This window comes from Pieris brassicae, chromosome 11 (assembly GCF_905147105.1).
Source record: "Pieris brassicae chromosome 11, ilPieBrab1.1, whole genome shotgun sequence".
NCBI classification, from domain to species: Eukaryota; Metazoa; Arthropoda; class Insecta; order Lepidoptera; family Pieridae; genus Pieris; species Pieris brassicae.
Genome location: NC_059675.1, coordinates 13,838,427 through 13,859,625, shown reverse-complemented (window position 1 = coordinate 13,859,625; position 21,199 = coordinate 13,838,427). Strand labels below are relative to the sequence as shown.

Sequence of the window (21,199 nt, the reverse complement as noted above, 5' to 3'; positions counted from 1 at the left end):
ACTTATGAAGCCATAGAAAGAAAATTGTCAAAGAAACCTACTAAAAAGAATATTTCTTAAGATATTTTATAAATATAACCCCCTAACCTAACAACGTAATACCTCTATAAGACGCTTGTGCAGTATTACGCTTTACATGTCAAACTGGAGGCTGTACAAAAGAAATTTTTACATATTTTAAATTGTCGCATGAATAGTGGTAGGCCTAAATACAAGGAACTTTAAAAAAAATATAATTTACTTTCTTTCAGTACTAGACGAAATTTGATAGATTGTGTCAGTATAAGAAAAATATGCGTACATGAACTAACTTGTTCAGATCTTCTCGAACTCATAACATTCAATGTTCCTCCCAGATCTCTACCCTCGCACAGAACCTTTAACCTTCCGACTCCCAGAACCAACATTGGGATCCGCAAGCCCCGTCACAGGATGTATTCTGCTTTATTTAAGTATAAGTTAAAACAACTATTAAAGTCCTAAATCTTGTCTATTCCTTCTATATTATAGCTACTAGTATGTTAGTAGTTCTCCTGATTTATACATTTTGTATCGTCTACTTAAATGATATTTTGCTGTTATGTGTTGTATTGTTTTATCAGTGAATGTTTTGTTTTTACTTTTAGATATTTAGCTGTTTTATTTCTGAATCTGATTACAACATGTGTGTCACTGAGCCTCCCACATAGCGCTCGTCCCAGCCTTGTCAGTCGCCACAAGTAGGAAAGCGGATACGCATATTACCCTATATTAAAATTATGTTAACTTCTAAGTTGATCAGAATGCTAATTGATTTGGCTAAACAAAAGTAATTACTGATTATGACTGTATATTTAGCGCAGGTGTAACTGCTGGGATTCCAAATATCCTTGACAAAGATCGTACAACGAAACGTTAGGTTTTCCTTAAAGAAACATGCAAGACATTTTCTATGAATCCAACAGATGTAGTACTAAATTAAAAAAGTACTTTATGAAACTCTTGCACTCAACTTGATGAAGCCGCAAAATTAATGATTGGTCTTTTAATGCTTTCTATTAGGTCGTTTTCGATTTCCCAAGTCTGCTTCTTCATGCAATTAGAACTTTGAGTTCAACTTTTCTTACATTTAGTTTTCTAACGCAAGGAAAATTTTTATACCAACTTCCAACGTAAAATCACTCTTTAAATACATTTTCAAGTAATATTGCTATTTAAGAATGGAAATATAGTCAAAAAATTGCTTAAACCGTGATGTTTTTGGTACCCCAATGGTACTAAAGCTCTATAGAATAACTAATCATTGGACAGAGATGATAATAGTAACTGACATTCTATCTCCATTATGAATTTTGACGTCAGTGTGTTCAAATCACGATTTAAATTGAGCACATTTACTCTCGCTCCGACAAACAAAACATTGTCACAAAACTGGCATGCATAAGACCGTAAAATCCATGGATCAGCTACAGATTATCTTGGTGACCAGCTTTCTTACCTTACAGATTGTACCAAAACTAAAAGGTTGTAGCGCCTCTCATTATTTTATATGACTATAATGATGAAAAAAAAATTCAAAGACAATAAAAAACAGAGAAAAGGAAAAATTAAGTAGGCCTTACTGTGTAATTATTGTAAAGCAAAACAAAGGTATAATATTTAGAATATTTTCCATCACTAAGAATTATAATCAGCCGCCTAACTTCAAAAATATTAATATTTACACCCATTGTACGAATTACAAATACAAACAAAATAATACTAACGTAACATAAACTACATATATACGGCCTAAGAGTAAATGGCTCCAAAAGTAATTAAACAATGAACCCGTTCACGCATCGTACTCAAACACATATTGTAAACATTTTCAAAGAGACGCTTGCTGTTATTAAAGGCTTCTGAGTGTGGAGAACTTTGTAAAGCGTAATTAAAACCTTGTTAGTTTTAGCGAGTCCTCAACGTCAACATTTGCCAGCCGAATAGTGGCCAAAAACTAATTCAGAGTGTAGTTCGCATCCGTTTAGAAGTCGAAACACATTCACGGCTATTACGCTATGTTTTACAGAACTCGAACTCCTAGGAAAATAGTAAAATGTAAGCTTAGAACGTTGTATTAGAATGGAAAATTGTTGCAATTTCAGCTACAACTTCACGCCTATTTACGTTGGAAATGAACGCTATGGCGAATTCTATTACTGTGAACTTATAAAGTTTAATACGGTCGCTACAATGCCTCATAATATCGTGTGAAATTATGTTTAGTTGGAGACAATTCTTTATACAATATATATATTAGTTTTTAGCTACAAGTCATGACACAATAAGCTGCATATTTTATAAACTAAATCATAAAAAAAATATATTGTCAACAGGAGTTAATAACCACTTATTAATATATTTTTACTCTTTTTTATTTCGTTACTATTTAAAAACATAGCGATATATAAGCCGTAGATATTGTAATAGTAAATAATATGACATAAATAAATGAAAGGTGATAACAATCCTAGGAAAATGTAATTCCAAACATTGATAAATGTAAAATTAGTCGTGCGTACGTCTCAGAAGTACTCAACAAAACAAATTAATTCCGTTACGGGCCAGTCATCAAAATGAGCAAAACGCTGACTCTATTACATAACGTCAGAGGAAATTAATTTACAAATATAAATAAATTCTATTTACTTCTGCTTGGCGAACCGTAACGCATTTAGAGCGTGGGGAATTTCGCTCCCAGCGCGAATCGTTTTGGCAACAATTTAAACGGTGAAATCGTAAATGTTTATTTGGAGGACGTTTCTCGTCGGGCGTCGCGGGGAGTCAGGCGTCGTTATAGGTCTTTAATGGCCAATAAAGTGTCAGCGCTCGTTTCCTACAGATAACCGTTCACCTGAACAGACCGACGTTTCGATGCAATCTCGAGGTAGGTGATGATTGCTATTACTAATATCGATTCTATTAGAGAATTTGATGTTCGAATTAGGATTGGGCGGTTGGTGTTAGATTCTTATGCGATACTAATGGCTATAGCAATCAGGAAGGAATCGTTAACGAGGTTTTTTCTGTTAGCTGTATGAAAACAACGGCTCTTATGTTGGCTATTTGATGAAGAAAAGTATTCAAATATTCAAAGGCGCACAACTAAAACTCACAGTCGTAGCTAAACCTACAACTACAAGGCCAAAGGTCGTGCGGTTAACCACTTGGCATTGTTTAATATTTATTTGAAAGGAAAGATTTAATCATAAATCTGTTCTGATAAGCAATGATATGTTTGAAATAAATTAATTTGTATAATTTTATCAAAGCGTATTTAAAATAACTAAATTGAATATCATGAATACTAATCTGTATTCTAGCGTTCATAAATATTTACGTTAAGTTTTATCAATAATAAAATTAACAAAGACCTAATGTTCCATTTAAATAATCTTAATAATTTGTATAAACTGATACAAAAATTGTCTTGAACAGTTTAATATAATAAAATTATATTCACGAAAACTTAGAACGGGAAAGTATAATCTTTTTAAGAAAATCTTTAGTTAGTTTTAAGACTATACCAGCGCCAAGTTAAGAGACCTTTGAGGTATTCTTTAACTTAAAGATATAGTTAACCATGGTTAAGTTAGCTATGGAACAAAATATAAACTTTAGTTAACATATATAGAATATACTATTTTACTTAGCAGTGTTAGACTAGTGGCTTCGGCGTGCGACTCTCATCCCTTAGGTCGTAGGTTCGATCCCCGGCTGTGCACCAGTGGACTTTCTTTCTATGTGCACATTTAACAATCGCTCGAACGGTGAAGGAAAACATCGCGAAAAAACCGGCTTGCCAAGCGTAATTGCAGTCACAGGAGGCTGATCTGCTTATTAGCAAAAATTCATGTAATCTGAGGCTAATACAACCCTTGGTTGTATCATCACTGTTTTTTAAAGCGAATTTCTCACACAACGAACATAAGGGATGGGTTTTTTTTTATATTACAGGCAGGAGGCTCACCTGATGTGAAGTGATACCTTGCCCGTGGACACATTGCCAGAGTGGTCGCAAGTGTGTTTCCGGTCTTTTAAGAATATTTTGATTTATATACAATAAATCAATTTTAGCACATATATCGTATTAAAAACAACTCGAATGAGAAAAGGCTATGAGTTTGATCTTCACCCTTGTTCAATGAACTAATCTAAAAATGCATTCGCCGGTTCGTGTGTCAAAGTCAAAATCGACAATTGTCATCCTTCTTTGACTGACACCGATTATATCCACAGAATATATTAATAAGATTGCCTACTTACATTATAATATTTTAAAGCTTATACGTATATTGACATATTTATTAATTCGGCTTTAGATTAATCATCACTAGATCTTTAGACTCCCTAATGGATCCATTAGCTCCAACTTTTTGTTTACTCTCACCGAGGATGTCAAATTTTATTAGTAGGTAGGTAGGTAATTACTTTAGCTTTAAGAGAAGCTTTGAGTTTAAATAAAGAATAGGATTTATCACATTAGCGAACTAAGAAGACTTGGTTGATTCGTGAACTCTTGTCGATTGCAATCTTTGCTCTTTCTAATAAAATATATATATTTTAATACACGCAGCCTGCGTTTTTTGAAATAGGAAAGGAGTGATATTCTTATTCAATAAATTGTCTATGCTAACACATGTAGGTAACGTATATACGTTAATGTCTTAGCATAGACAAAGTTAGACATTTTTCGTATCTATGTAGATAGATAATAATAATAAAATTTATCACTGCTCATCCTGGTAACATTCTCACGTAATATATATATATAGACTATCTAGTCATTTTATTTGATATTGCTACTGTTAATATGATTTGGTATTGCTGAATTTCGCTATATGTACTTAAATTGAATGCCATTGTCTATAAAATTATGTAGACGCAAATGTATGCCATACTTTTGCTTACAATTCATGTATGGTTTTTGTTTTAGATCCGCCAGTTGTTTCTCTATCATTGGGCAGTACGCTTAACCCGGACGAAATCAAAGAGGGTGATGACGTCTACTTTGAATGTTCTGTGCGCGCCAATCCAAAAGAACATCGTATCACGTGGTACCACAATGTAAGTAATCTGTGGCCATATTTTAGAGACTATCCGCGCCAAAAGTTTGAAAAAAGAACGACATTTGTTTATTTGATGGACACGACAAATTATTTTATTGACTGGCCAAATGAAATAAAACCTTAAATGATTACTAAAACTTTAAAACTATAAATGAATTTATAGCTTGAAATAAGCAGCGAAACACAATTCCCTGAGGAGTAATGTGTTTATATAAGCAAAACAAATGGTTTCATCAGATGTTGGGTACGTTTTGATGGTTACATTCACACTTGGCTGAACTGTTGTAATTTCAGGGCATCGCTTTATTGCCTTTATCCCTATCACAACATGTATTTATTTAGCAATTAAAATGTTTAAATTTTACTAACCAATGTGAGGAGACAATATATTTATATAGCGTGAATATAACTAAAACAAAAAACAATTAACATCGAAACCTGCGACTGGACTAAATAGAACAAATCTTAATCATTATTAAAAACACTAAATTTCTTTACAAATCATCTGCCTTACCTTAAATTGGGACAAATATTAAATCTTAACTTACAATAATAACATTTACCATTTATTAATCCACCTAAATACCTCTTTCGTCCAAACACAACAATTGACTACAGGATAGTCAATTGTTTTTCACATTTCAAAAATGGAACAGTTGGCAAGTGTTAGCACTAGATAAACACAGTTCATCAATCTGTTTGTAATTTAATTGGCCTTTTGAGTCGAATATTGAAAACAAAATATTGAAGTTTCAGAGTAAACTAGCTCAATAAATCATCAGTTAATACACACTATTGGTATTGGCATACAGTCATTCCGTAGTCAATTAATGCCAGCAAGCTTTGTTTTACAGTTAGAACTTTAGGGTAAATATTACATAAATTAAAATGAAATAGCTATTGTATAAGATTACTCAAATTTTTCATGTTTCAAATTGTGACATTACTAATTATACCTATATTATAAGTCAGTTAATGAAGTTTACAACTGCAGCCTATGGATTTTACATTTTAATGGGTATTAAAAAATGCGTATTATTACGTACTATTTCAATTGTGGCATCTCCTAAGGAGGAACTCAACTGAGACTCGATTCCACAGCCCAGCAGTTCCCAAGTTCATTTTACTTATTAACAAAAACACTTACATTTACTTACTATATTTTGTCACTGATAATATTTAATTGTTAAATTGGTTACAATAAAAACAAGCCTTAAGTTTTTCTTACCGGTTTACTCAGAAATGTAACTATCTTAATTTTACAGAATAAATCAGTTGGGCATAACGTGGTTCTAGGCGTTATAGTTAGCACAAAGTCCTTAGTACTACAGAAAGTAACACGCGACCACACTGGAGACTATTCCTGTCGAGCGTCCAACTCACTAGGCGAAACAGCCAGCCAGACAACTCATCTAAGTATACAATGTAAGTTTGTATTAATAAGTTAAATCTAATATGAAACCAAATGTACAAGTCTAGCTTGTACAAAAACACCGCAATACAAATGGATTTACCCAGGTTTGGATCACCCACTCGGATTCATCCATTTAAATGCTAGGTAATTGTATCGTTTCATGCTTTAGACTAAACTTGTAAATTCCTATCTCTATAGGAAGTTATCAATGATCTGGCGAACTTTCACAACTTACGATTCAGGAGTTAGCGAATCGATGCAACATTGAAGAGCGTTTCTATCCTTATACTGATAAACATTGATAGACATTTTAGTGTCCTTAAGTTTTATAGTAAACACATCATTCGGATACAGTATTCCGAAATTAACTTGTTTTGAGTTTCATTGAAAATAGCTAATTTATTGCTTAATTTATAAAGAATCGTTATGGGTTTTAATAAATCTTGTAAGTTCATGAACTAGCCCAGTCAATGAACAGAATTATTAAACTATCATAGCCTGTCCGTAGCATAATATGAATAATGAATGAGCTTTTGTAAGAAGCTTTCGAAAATAAAATTTTCCACCCCCTACAACCAATCACCTAAAATCAATGACCTTACAGACAGAACGGCTTTCCGATCCATAAAAACGTAGATAAAACTACTCCACAAGTAAATTGTACGACCGTTTATCCAATTTCAATCGATGGCCTTTTGTTTTCTATTATACTGAAACACTAATTTCATTTCAGAGCGGGGTTCGTTAATCTCAGAGTATCAATCAATCTCTAAAAAGCGTGGATTTGTTACAATCATTATTTATTCGAAGAAACGCAAAATGAATCATTCCACATTCCATTTTTAAACTGACCATTGATTTAGGCATATTGCTAATGATTCGATGTTTATCAGTTAGAAATAGATTACACTTTTATACACGCGTAGACGTGTCTAGTGGCTTCAGCGTGCGACTCTCATCCCTGATTTCAAAGGTTCGAACCCGGCTGTGCACCAATGGACTTTCTGTCCATTAGCACATTTAATATTAGCTAGAACGGTGAAGGAAAACATCGTGTGCCGGCAACGAAACAAACAGCGAAACCGGTGTGCCTGAGACCCAAAAAATCGACGGCGTGTGTCAGGCAAGGGATGCAGATCACCTACCTACCCAATAAATGGACAAATAATCATGAAACAGATACAGTAAAAGGCCCAGACCAAAACAGGTTGCAGCGTCACTCAGCGTCACGTCTAATGGTGACATCGACATGGTGAGCCCATGAACACTCATTGCCACAAGGCAGGGAAAATAGTCATCGGCATTATAATAACCATAAATGAGAGTTCCAATGCCTAATAAAATTACGAGGACGATTAATAATTTAGCAGCTCAGTAACACTAACTTTGGCTCCATTTTAAATACTTGAAATGTTAGAAAGTGTTCTACTCATCTAAGACAAGACTCTTTGTCCAACGCTGTTTTTTCATTTGGCCCTTTAGAGTAGGGATTCTGAGACAGTGATTTAGAATTCGGAGGCCTTACTGAGTCTGAGGTTCCAAAAACTAACACAGAGACAGAGCACGCTTGCAACTTTCAGCCACACTGCGAAATACAGAGAGATCTATATACACAGACACAACCATTCATATACTCATAAATTTACGCATACTTAAGGTTTTTACTTTTTTTGTTTGATAACACTAAGATTACTCATTCTCAAAGAAATTGTTTTAAACATGTACCACGAAATAATTCGTTACATGAATTTTGTCACAACCATATTTCTGTCATATTCATAATAAAGTTTTATTATTATTTAATCTTATTTTCACGATAGAAAATGCTATTCTACTACTATTTAGCTACGGAAAGATATACTATTTACCCTATGAGCGTAAAATATGATCGATCACAAAATAAGTTAGGATAATAATCTCCTAGGAGATTCATTTATTTGGTAATCATTAATTCGTTAATGATATAACAAAGTTTTGGTAAACAAGTGGGGTGAGAAACGTGAATCATTATCGAAACATCAATCACAGCAATTTATTGATTGGACTTCGATATAATGGTAAAAGTTATGATGGATTAAATGATCACTGTGATGAACGTTTTAATAAGCTTACATTTTGAGCTTTTAATCTTGTTTTTTTCTACATACGCAACGACAATAGGAGATGAGAGAAATGTCTACAATATTTGTCAGGTGAAGAAAGATATAGAGAAAAATTAAGAATTAAAAAATGCAAAATTTCCCATAACCGATGACACCGCCACGGGACTTCAACAACTTATGTAACAGAGCATTGGATACGCATATTTCAACTGTTTTTTTTATCTTTTTCTTATAGCTGAGTAGATTTTATTTCAGACTCCCACATATCGACATTGTTCTTCTGGCAATATCTATGGAAGATATGGAGGACTGTTCCAAAGACTCTAGGAACCTAGGACAGTGAACTGACCAAAAACCAAACTGATGTTAGTAGATCGAGCCATAAAGCTTCCATGTATTACTTGCAATATTCCTGGCACCAGTATCAGTACCCCTTTTTATATATTGGATCCCAAATCTCAAACGACGGCAACTCTATCCCCGAAACGAAAAGGCAAATCAGCATGGCTAAAGATGCCATGACACGTTTGAGTAACACCTGGAAGAAAAGAGGAATTGCTATCAAAACCAAAATATGACTGATACGGGCTCTAGTGAACCCTATCTTTCTGTGTGGAGTAGGAGTATCTTGGCTCAAGATAGGCAAAGGACCTACCCCTTCGAGATGTAGTGCTGGCGGCGATGGACCGTTCTAGTGAAAGACTCATCTTCCAACTGTACTCTGTCATAAGAGAGGCACTGGACAGAAACCGGTGGAAAAGATAGTCCAGATACTTCCTTGATGACCACGACGCTTAGTATGGCTCTTTCTATGGACTTCCTTTCTTTAGTAATTAATTAATAAAATTATTTAACCAAATCATATTGATGTCGTTTGAACATGGAACAGTGGACGTAAATTATATAGTCAAACTTTTGGTACATGTTACAAACACAATTCGAAGTCTCTCTAGTTAATTATAACATTCCTCGTTCAGTTAAATTATTGTGTACCGTTTGTTATTTTTGGTGTTATTGTCATACTCTCAAAGTTTAAGTTTAAATTATATAAAATATAATGTACAGCTCATAAATACCAATACGTTAAATTTAACTTCAATTAATTGTCGCAATCGATCACGACGTCTGTTGCTCGTCTAATTTGTGGCACAGACCCTCGCTAATGTAATAAGAAAATGTGTTAATGTACAATTATGTTTCTATTCTATACACAGATGCCCCAGTATGCACGCATACGTCACCACAAGTGCTGGGAGCCCAAATGGAGGAAACACTCCGCGTGAGCTGCTCTGTAACAGCAAATCCACCGGAAGTGACGTTTTTTTGGCAATTCAATAATAGCGGAGAAAGTCTTGACGTTTCGCCTTCTAAATATGGTAATAACATTATTATATGGAACTAATGATTCCTGCTAATGGTTAATATTTCAGATTATACAATATTTCAGGTATGTGAAGTCAATAAATATTTGAAATAAGATAAATGCAGACATCTGATAGCTCCCTGACCCATAGTGGGTATCAAGACTATACGTGACAATATTCAAACTCGTACTCGTAGCGATATAAATATAATATATATGTCAGTATTTTCCAGCTGAAAATGAAAATAATTTTCAACGTATTGTGAGTGCACGTAATCTGATTAGTTCTTTAATTGAAAACACATGAAAGGAAACTCAATTACACGAACTGAAAGCACAATGCGGGAAGACAAGTGCAAAGTAAAAGCAAAACAGCAAACAAGAAAATAAGATATACGGGAAAAATCTAATTGTGCCAAAGATACTTGAAACTTGGAACACGTCACGCGTGCTCAGAACTTAAATTAGGAGAAAAGATTTCAAATTAATAACTCACTGTAATAAATAAAGTAGTAAAGGAACACGAAACATTTTAAACTTTACTTTGTAACAATCGATTTAACATTTATATTTCCCGTATTTATACTTGGTTGAGAAATTTGCCATTATTGTCTTAGAACGTTATTATCAATTATTAACGTTCAAACCCTTTAAAGTCATTTAACATTATGATTTGATTGAAACCACCAAATAAATAATTTTATGAATTTAGACTAATTAACGAATAACAAAATACATTTGACTCTTATTAAAATCTTTGTATTTGTCTTTGGCTCTTTATTGTATGTACGTCATATCAAACGTAGCTGAAAATGTTAGAAATAAATATTTCAATAAAATATCATTATGCTTCGAGCTTTTATGTGATACATTCTGTCATAATGTTGTTATTACTAACATTGTCTATTTATGCGAATATATGTGTTTTTATATAATATTTACAATATTCATGACCATGTTGCGAGTAGCTGTTCAGCTACAAACCGCAGATCGACGGAGTACTGGGACGCTGCGGTGCCAATTTATGTTGCACGTGGTCTACGTGTGGTGGCCTGATTGTTTGAATACAACTAGTAACGACAGCACTGAACTAATGCCATTGTTTATGTAGTAACTTGAACTGCTAAATTCTGTATTACAATTTGTGTTGGTGTTAAAAGTGTTAATCACTGCTTCGTTGAGTCGCTAGGCATGTCGCTTGATAGCATGGGAAGCTTACAATCGTTCGATTTTTAAAATAGATTCACTGATGACTAAATTGAGTAATAAACTATTAATTTTTGTTTTAAAACGCCTACCGGTACCAATTACATAATATATTAAATAAAATTAATGATCTAAGTGAAATTTATGTTAAAACAAAAGATAAAAAATGCTTCTTTTGTCGTCTATTAACTGGAGAAAAAAATGGCCGATAACATTTTTAAATACCATCTCTAATAATAAGAAATTACTATACCGCACTAAATTACATACCTTCATACGATAAAAAAAGAACACGATTATCTGCTATCTTTATTTTCTAATTAACACGAATTATAATATTTCCGTTATTATAGGTACTGCAAATGGTAGCACCAGCGAATTGATCTACAAGCCTCAAAGTGAAAGGGAGTACGGCGCTCTCAGTTGTCGAGGCACTAATTCTGTTGGCAGACAACTTGAACCTTGCATCTTTCAAGTAGTACCAGCTGGTAAGTTAGCAATCACATTGAATTTAAACGTCACAGTTTTAGTCTGAATGAAAATTTATAAATCTTTTGCTACTAGATGAAGACTCTGAAAATCTCGTTTAAAACACACATTTAATTTTTTTTTGATAACGTTATATAAGAAAGTGGACGGTGTCTAAAAGGGGTTATCTGACATCGTGATTTGAAACTGACCTGTGGCTCTCTTGAATAGTAGTTCTCTTATAAGAGTTGTTTTAATTTAATTAATAATTTCTTAACTTAGTGGGTTGCACGCTTACACTTTTGTATTATTTATTTGACATAATACTCAATATAAACTTTAATAAATGCTGTTATTCGTACGTATTACCTACGACAAAAAGTGTATGATATAAATAAATCAAATAGTTTGTAAAACTTTTTATATTTTATTAACACTCTCAAAAATCAGATAAATAATCAATATTTGATGATAAAACATTAATAAACAAGTATTCATTGAACTTGTATTTTGTGAAAATTTATTTTAGGAAAAGCTTATCAAAAAGTCAATCTGCTAACATCGAATTTTTAAAACACAATCACGAATGCATTTACACATTGCTTTTGAATGAAATAAAATAAAAATCCAATAACGTTTATGATAAAAAACTTTGCATACGTTTGAATCAAATCTCTGTCCTAGTTAATCCTAGCTGCAGTTACTAATAGTATAAAAATAAAAATTGCCAATTCAAATGAATTTCTAAAATAGTTCTGGATCTACATCTGTCGTCGGTATATCCTATATTTTTTGTAAGAGAAACGTTTAAACCCGGAATACAAACATGTCTTAGCTTAATGTGTATAAAAGTTCGTCATTACCTAACTGTTGATTAGATCTGAAAGAGCGATAAAACCGCCCATTGCCCTCTTATTATTTAATTATTCTAATTGTCAGGTTTACGACGAAATGTCAATAAAAACTGACATAACGTTAAAAGTACAATATCCCAACCTGGTACATTGTGTAACATGTAAAATATCATTTATCATATTACCGAATGCCTGCAAACGACAAATATAAGCTCGGAAGATATTTTCGCCACATTCCTACTTTACCCACGAGAGCGGCTGTCTCATTATACGTCTTAAATTCAGTGACAATGTGAATTTCTTCCTCATATCGCCGCTTCCATTTATATTATTAGATATAATCTCAGCACGTCTCGAAATTATAGCGTTTAATGTCTTCGTACGGATTGTTAGTTTCAATTTGTGAGAGAAATTTCGAATTCTTAACGCGAAAACAAAAAGCTCTTAGTGAATTAGTTTTGTTATTTCAAGATTGCTTATTTATGACTGTGGCTTTTTATTGATTAAAAAATGTCTTGATGTCAATAAAAAACTTCTTCTTTGCTAGAAGCCATTTTTGCGTTACTTTCAGTTATTATTACTGTTGAGGCAATTGAATCAGGCAGAATCAACAGAAATCCTGTTGAAACTCTCCAAATGACATCAACAAGTAATTGCAAATTTCATGTATATAAAAATTAATCTCAATTTTCCTTGGTCATCGCAACATTCACGGACACAACGAACAGAAGAACAACTAAAAAAACAAAAAACGGCATGTAAGCAGGATTTATACAAATTTAAGAAGAAAAAGATACGTTTTTGAAATGCCTCATTTGATTTTATTAAGACGGAACAACGTTGTAACTTCCAAGTTTACAAAATCAAATTTTGTACCAGACACAATAATGCCCCATATAACGCGGCTGACCCGGATCGTGTTATAGGAAATAGCGTTGTAGAACCATGAATTTAATAAACTTATTTAGTTTAATTTTATACCACAATTGAATCAGGTGCCACGCAAAACTAATTATGGACTTAACAAATCATTATGAATTTCACATCTGACTTTTGTCGTTCAACATCAAATCAATGTTGTTATAAATATAATAACAATAAAAATACGATAAGTCTTAATGTTATTTACCTTTTCATGGAAGTTATACACATATATTATGTAATAAGAAATTGTCTCGCAAAGCTACCTCACGATACAAAATTCTGATAAACTATTTTGTATTGAGCAACAAGATAAAGTGTCATAGATATCGTTTATAGACCATAAAAGTATCCATAAATTCAGCAGGTATTGAAAATATCTAACGCAACTGCAAGAGAACAGTTATGCAATGGAACAGTCCCAAACCACAACATTTAATATCCTTAGAATTATAACATACTAAATTGTCGACCCCAATCAAATAAGTCACGCCGAAATTAGTGAATTTAGCTCTGCACTTAATTTTAATTTCAACGAATGTTACATCTACTGCCGAGTAAGGAGGTATTAGCGGTATTTAATTATGGGAGATTTTGAATATTTTAAAATATTTTAAGCCCGATACTTAGATGTCGTTACGATGAGAGGGTCGAGGGAAGATAAATTTAGTTTGTACAAAATTGACCAACTCAATAATGTTTATCGTAGCATTTGATTTTGTCGTTATTGTATTTTATTTTTGCTTTAAATAAGGTCTATTGAATACTTTTTAAAATATGTTTATACGTGTGAAAGTGACATGACAGTGAGAACTTAAGAAGGCGCAACGCTAACCAGATGTTATGTTATACATGTTTTTTTCTGAGTTTGCATACACATAATTTATTCACATTAAGCAGCGTTCGACGAGCTTAGCTGCAGATAATTATTTATTTTTATAATGTTTTATTTAACGATTCTGAACCCAAAAATTAAATAAAATTGATTTCCTTTCTTTAGCACGACCGGCACCGCCCAGGAACTGTTCTTTGCAAGCTGACATTAATGGCACTGATGGACTGACAGTGTTATACGTCCGATGCGTCGCCGGCTTTGACGGAGGACTGCCGCAGTCATTTGTCTTACAAGCCTTGGACCCTGTCACTAATAACAATAAGTACAACATTACTGTCAATGACACTGGTAAGTTAATACGCTTATAAATGAAAAAAATGTTTGTCAATTTTTTTTTGCATTTGGAACGTAAAAGAAGAATTTATTCTTTTAAATAGCGTTTCTTCGTTTGTGTAAAAGGCAGCAACCTTTACATCATATTTCTTTTTCTTTAATGAATCGTTGAAAATAAATTAATAAGAAAACTCTTTAACTTGTATCAGCAAAACGAATTATATAGGGCTATCATGTTTGACGTTTCAAGAGCCTTTCTTTATTTCGTTTTGCCAGCGTTATTAACGCCGGTCAGAAAATTTTATAGTCTACAGAATTCCTCCGAAAATGGACTATCCAACACTAATACTCACATCGAACAATCAAATGAAATTAAACTTCTATAAAATTATAGATTTTTTCAGATAGATTCGTTTGAATCTGAATACTAATAACGATTTAAGACATAATTCGAACACACTACCTAAAGTACTTTGTGGCATGCTTAAGCTTGTGGCCTATGCTGCTTAGGGTTTAATTTAATTTCTTCAAATTAGTACAAATTCATGTATTGAGATAATATTAGTTTTCATGTTATATTTTTTTCAGATGGACTCGTGACCTTTAAGATAGATCTAACCCAATTGTCCCCCGGAGACGCCGAGGGCGCCACTGTCAATCTACTCATATATGCGAAAAACCTTAAAGGTGAATCGGAGAAAACTCTGTTGGAAAACATTGCATTTAACGACGCTGCGAGGAGGACAGGTTTGTTACATTGGTTTATTTTCGTTTTACCGTCACACTTTTTGTTTTTTTAATTCTCAATTATGGTAGATATATATTTTTCTCTTTGTTTTATTATTTGTCACTTACATTATAGGTGAAGTTGGGATCTTCAACCCGAACCCTTTAGTTTATGAAAAACATATTAACTGGTAATTTCTGTATAATTTGACTGCATTGTTAAAAAAACTTGAATGTCTGTTACTTTAGATTAAACAGAACTGAATAAAATATAGTAAACGGAAATACCTTGACATTTCTACCGCTTTTCAGGAATTGTTAAGCGAGAAACGAAGTATGTAAATCATGTAATAAATTTGCGTTTATATTCGTGAAGGATGTTTTTTAATAAATACTTCAAGCACTTTATACACAATAAACTTTATTATTTTTTTTTAAATAAAAATGTTGTTTAGGAAATAAAATATTGTTTTCAATATTACAATAACACTTTGAGAATGTGTACTTCAGAACGCATTCAATTTTTCAGTATCTAATCTTGTCACGTGAGGCCTTTTTTGTACTTGGCTCTCAGAATAAATTGTATTGACTAAATATTCCTTTTTCAGTGCAACATTCTTACAAAAATTTATTAATTTATTATTGCTGGTATCTTTACGTTTTATAGATTGAATCACAAGAAAATAACACGCAATAACACGCTAAATACACACGCGAAAGCTTTAAACTTTAATGAATGTGTTTTCCATACAAATTAATTGGTAGTTAGTACACGTTTTGTTGCGCAACCCCGTGAATAGGCTAACATACTGCTAATCAACACATTGTACAGTTCAATGCAACACAAAGGTGCAGCTGTATACCAAAATAACAATCGTTATTACTACCAGTCGTAAAAACAACTTGTATCAACTACAGCTCAACAAAAAGATATACTTTTTCAATTTCTCGATTGTTTTTTGGTAATTTGTATTTGGTTTTAATGTGTGTATTTTACTTTTATACCAGTGTTTTTGTAGTAGCTGTAAGTATGTTTTTATTAAATTTAAAATGAAATATATACGTTTCTCATACATATCTAAAAGTCTCTCAAAGCACTCGCGAGCTTTCACACAATGTGAGTGTCTATAGATTGCTCCCTGGTCTATTAAATAGTAAACCGAATGGCTTTCTTTAAAAAGTTATATTTCTAAGCTTTGTTTTGAGTCTTGGTCTTAGTTAACACGTTGTCGAACAGTTAACTAACACAAGTAAATTAGACAACTTTAAGACTCCCGACGTGAAATCTTAATAATAATAGCGTTTTAATTCAAATTCCACCTTGTAAGTTTTCTTTCTCTTTTTCGTTTTCTGTACCTTGAGCACCAAGTTAGTAATATTCTTGCTATGTCCCCGCCCATTTCCACTTTAGTTTATTTATTTTTATTATAAAGTTGTGGTTGCTTACTTGTTTTTCAAATAATTTGTCTTTAATGTTTTATCCTGTTAAATTGTTATAACCATATACTCAACTGAATATACATAAAACAAGAGTTCGAAAGTCAAATCACGAATACCGATAGAACGATTAAACTCGTTCCTTTCATAGCATATTCACAAAAACTGTTTCCCTCGAACGATCAAGTTTTACAAAAGCAATATTTTAGTCGAGCCTAGTACGAAAAACCCTGTCGCTATATTCAACTCTCAAACAAAGGTTACTTTTTATAAACCTAAAAAAACTGGAATAGACTTCCATTTACTTTACGAACGTTTATGTAAAGTCGAAAATGTACAGCGAGATAATTTAGAGGTTAAATCGAGTTTATTTTCGGCTGTGGTTTATTTTGTTTTATACTTAGACTAGTGAATTAAAATATAGTAATCATTTGAACTAACGATCGTTGTAGCAGCCGTATTCTAATCATTAATACAAGAAAAAAAATCGTCATTTATTGAGTTAATGACACAGCTGGTTTGCATAGTTCTTTAGATTATTATTTAATATTTTTTTTATATAAAGCAGGCTCTGAGGACAGCTGTTAGTTATATTTAAATATTATAGTTATTGTGTAAACTTATCCAAAAAACATTTAATTATTCACATATACAGATGGCAAGAACAGTATTGGAGGGGCGACTTTAGGTATATTAGTGGCAGCCGCCTCAGGCGCTACGCTAGCTGCAGGTGGCATCGCTCTAGCCGCACTGTTCGCCCGAAGAAAGAGGTCACACGCCCCCCACAAACACCCGCCTGGGGATATGCTGGAATTGAGTGACGGGGGACGACGGTATGTCGTCGCATATACGATTAAACCTTCGCCAGACTCGAAGACGCCAGAACCTCAGCCAGACATATTGAATGCCCCAGGTAATACGTGTTTTGATGTAGTTAAAATTGATCAACTACGAATTCGAATTAAGCAAGCCACTGAATAGGACAACATTTAATCCAGATTGGTTCATATTTTTAGTAGAATATTTTCAAAAATAATCGTAACATTACTGATACAACTACAATTTTATTAATAAAAAAACTTTCTGTATTAACTACCCTTACATTGAATGAGTCTGTGTTTATATTATGTTTAGTACACACACCTACAAGATAATTATGAATACAATAGTACGTTGAACACGTTATAATTATAAGTCATTGATAATATTCTACAGTATGAGCTATTATTCTCTATTAAATATAATGTGATAAATGTACAGATATTTAATGACAATACATTTCTGTGAATACCTGTTTAGTGTTACAATACCGACTATGTTGCGATATTTCGTATTAAAAATGATTAAAGTATTCGACTTTTTTCTTGACTATTTAATAAAATAAAGTTTATAATAACTTACGTTGTTCAGTCTATTTTTAATTGCGCAGTTTAAAGGACTATCATTATTTGAAGTAGATCATCCAGAATTTTATAATGAAATGAAAATTTATTTAATTGAATGGTATTCTAAAGTTATCAAGCATCGCGGTACCGCAAAGTTGTAAATTTGTTTTTGTAGTACGCCTAGGAACGTCGTTAAAAAAATATTTCACCGCAACGCTCTCGCGGCAGTCCATTAGAGATACTAATAAAATTCCGTCGGTGAATTTATTAAACAAAAAACCTGAGAGGCTTGTTTTCGTCCGTTAAAAACAGTTCCTTTATTCGCAAAGAGAAACGGAATTTGAGAAAATCGAGCAACAAGAAAACTCCAACTCAGTTTATACAGTCTTTCCTTTTTATTGTTCTCTGCATTATCGCGCTTATTTAGGTGACTGGTGACTAATTAGGGAATTAATTATTTTCTCTTTCAGATGGTGAAAGTCAAAACGTTCTTGCAACAAATTCAGACGCTGACGAATGGACCGTACGAGATGTTAAAGGTTCTCATTTAATTTTTACACACTATTTTAAATGCTTTAGTCACTTAAATTTAAATATATATTTTTATCTTATTCACTTGACTGCCTTTTAGTTATAGTTTTATGTTTATTGTAACTTCAATATCTTTTTATTATAGGTGACTGGTCAAAAACGGGAGCAGTTTTCTCTGCAGAGGACCTAGCACTTTTAGATACGACTGTACACCCGCATCAGGTTAATGTAATATTTTGTTACAATTAATTTAAATTTCGCTTAATATTTTGCATAATCAAACTTTTTAAAAACGAAATTGAGAAAGTTATATCAGAAGGAATTTGACGCAAAGATTATAATCTTTTTATCCCAGAAACGTACAGTTCCCGTGGGCTAGTGTAATCCACGCAAACAAAGCGAGCAAATATAAATTTTCATTTGACTTTTTTCAGCTCACACCAGAAAGTGACATAACACCGATGGGCCGACACGAAGACATGATGAATCAAAATCTTTCACAACCCCTATTATCTAATAATTTTAGGCCTAGCTTAAGTCCTACATTAGGTAGCCCCAACTTTGTGTGCCCCAATGGCAACATTGGTTCTCCATTCGGTAGCGAAACCCTAACTTTAAGTGGACCCACTTTGAGTTCAGGGAGCCTGGCTACGTCTACCTTACACAGAAAAGGGAAGAGTAATGTTAGAAGAAGAGAACATGTTTTAGCGGAAAATTTGCCAGGACCTGAAAGTTGCGTATAAAATTGTCTTGAGAAGTTTTAGGTTTTAAATTCGGCTACATTCTAGGGCTGTCTTAAAATGTAGCTCAAATGAATGTTTCGTAATTTTTTATTCATATCTCGGATAGAAATTATTTAATTTTTCAACTAACTAAATCAAAAATTTGCTTAATATGATTAATTATGAAAATTAAATAGTAATAAATTTTCGATTTATAAAATCATATAAAACTTGAAACTAACTTTGACTTCTTTTAGTCTAACGCTTTTATGTTCCTATTAAAAAAGACGTAAAATCCAAAGGAATGTCTGCCAAAGTTTGCATAAACATCTAGACAATACAAATTTTCCTAGCAAATCTAGTTTTAAGGAAATCTTCTGTAAATACAATGTATGTGCTCAATTTTCTTTATAATTGGATTTAATATAGATTTAGAATAAACAATTATTGTTCCACTTGTTTTTAATTTTGTGCGCAAATATATCAAAGACCTATAAAGACTGTACAGTTTGTAAATATCATATAAACTACATATTATAGTTATACATTGCTTGTAGATTCTTAAACATAGATAAATAAATGGGTTGTGTGTCTGTAAATATAAAACATAAGTGTAATATTTAAAGTGAGCTTTTGTTGTATGTAAATAATGGCATTAATAAAATCGTTTAGGTTTGTGTTAATTCTATATAAAGTTTAATTGTCCTTAGTAATGTCGAACCATATTTGTAGTCATCATTACTTAAAGCGGCCCTAACTAGCTGATTGTAATTTTATATTCGGTAAGAAAATAAACTTTTTACAAAAAGTTCGTATTGTTTTTAATTAACACCCAATTACGATAGAAATAAATGATTTTACAGCGATTTATTGATGACTGAGCACTATTTTTTATAGACCAGGGGAGAAACGGGCAGGGGGCCCATCTGATCATAAGTGATACGCTCAATGCCAGACGGCTCGCGAGTGCGTTTTGAGAATTGGTACGCTCTTTTCTTAAAGACCCCTAAGTCAAATTGGTTCGGGTGTACATAGTGGTGTTGAGTGACAAAAATTTCTTAAAAAATACTCAGTTGTGGAACGACGGACGTCGAGGTGATAAGGGTAGAATTTTAGGAAGTTTATTATTCTACCTCAACGTCGGATTATGAAACTCAGCCGCAAGTATTTATCCGAACAACTCCTCTGAACACTGTTCATGGTAAATGCTGTAGAAGATGCAAATTCACACCATTTCTCTACGCAACGACGGACGGATAAGGTATGGTAATCGACGATTAGCACCGCTCTTCGTTGAAAATGGTGAAGCGGAAGGATCTGGTACAGGGGAGCTTCCAACCAGAGGCGACAGTACTCCTTGAGAGTACTCCGAATCTGTGCTTTATACGGTTGCAAGCAGTGGCCCGGAGTAAATTAGTCTTGCCTTACTGACCACACCAACCTTTTTGGTGGCTATATCTGGATCATCCTTCAAATGCATTGAATTTTAGGCTGATAAGTATATCTATATAAATAAAAATGAATCGCATGTTGCTAACACTCGAAGACGGTTGGACAATTTCAAATATTTTTGTTTATTCCTTGATCACTGAGGAATGTTATCTTAAAGAGAAAAAAAATAAAATTGCACGGAAATTACCTTAAACCCGTTTTATTCCGGAAAAGTCTCTATGGGGTAGTCTAGCAATATGTTCTATATGTGGATATGTAGCTTCTAAACAGGTAGGCTAAGTAAAAATTTATATTAAGGCGAAACATATTCGCGGTGGAAAATAAGTTTATAATAGGAATAGTTCTATAATTTTTTGGAGTCCC

At 32.9% G+C, this 21,199-nt stretch overlaps 1 protein-coding gene across 2 annotated transcripts in view; it reads left to right on the top strand.

The window, feature by feature from the left end:
- LOC123716200 (nephrin-like) overlaps nt 1-19,839 on the top strand; it is a 73,614-nt gene extending 53,775 nt beyond the window's left edge. The window contains exons 9-18 of one of the 2 annotated variants that reach the window (XM_045671819.1): nt 4,955-5,085; nt 6,353-6,512; nt 9,818-9,979; nt 11,526-11,660; nt 14,416-14,598; nt 15,172-15,330; nt 17,402-17,659; nt 18,602-18,670; nt 18,808-18,884; nt 19,097-19,839. In XM_045671819.1, the coding sequence (XP_045527775.1) occupies nt 4,955-5,085; nt 6,353-6,512; nt 9,818-9,979; nt 11,526-11,660; nt 14,416-14,598; nt 15,172-15,330; nt 17,402-17,659; nt 18,602-18,670; nt 18,808-18,884; nt 19,097-19,405 (1,643 nt within the window). In that variant the 3' untranslated portion in view covers nt 19,406-19,839. Of the gene's footprint in view, nt 1-4,954; nt 5,086-6,352; nt 6,513-9,817; nt 9,980-11,525; nt 11,661-14,415; nt 14,599-15,171; nt 15,331-17,401; nt 17,660-18,601; nt 18,671-18,807; nt 18,891-19,096 lie in introns of both variants that reach the window. The other variant, XM_045671818.1, reaches the window with a different exon arrangement.
- Nucleotides 19,840-21,199: the final 1,360 nt, after the last annotated feature.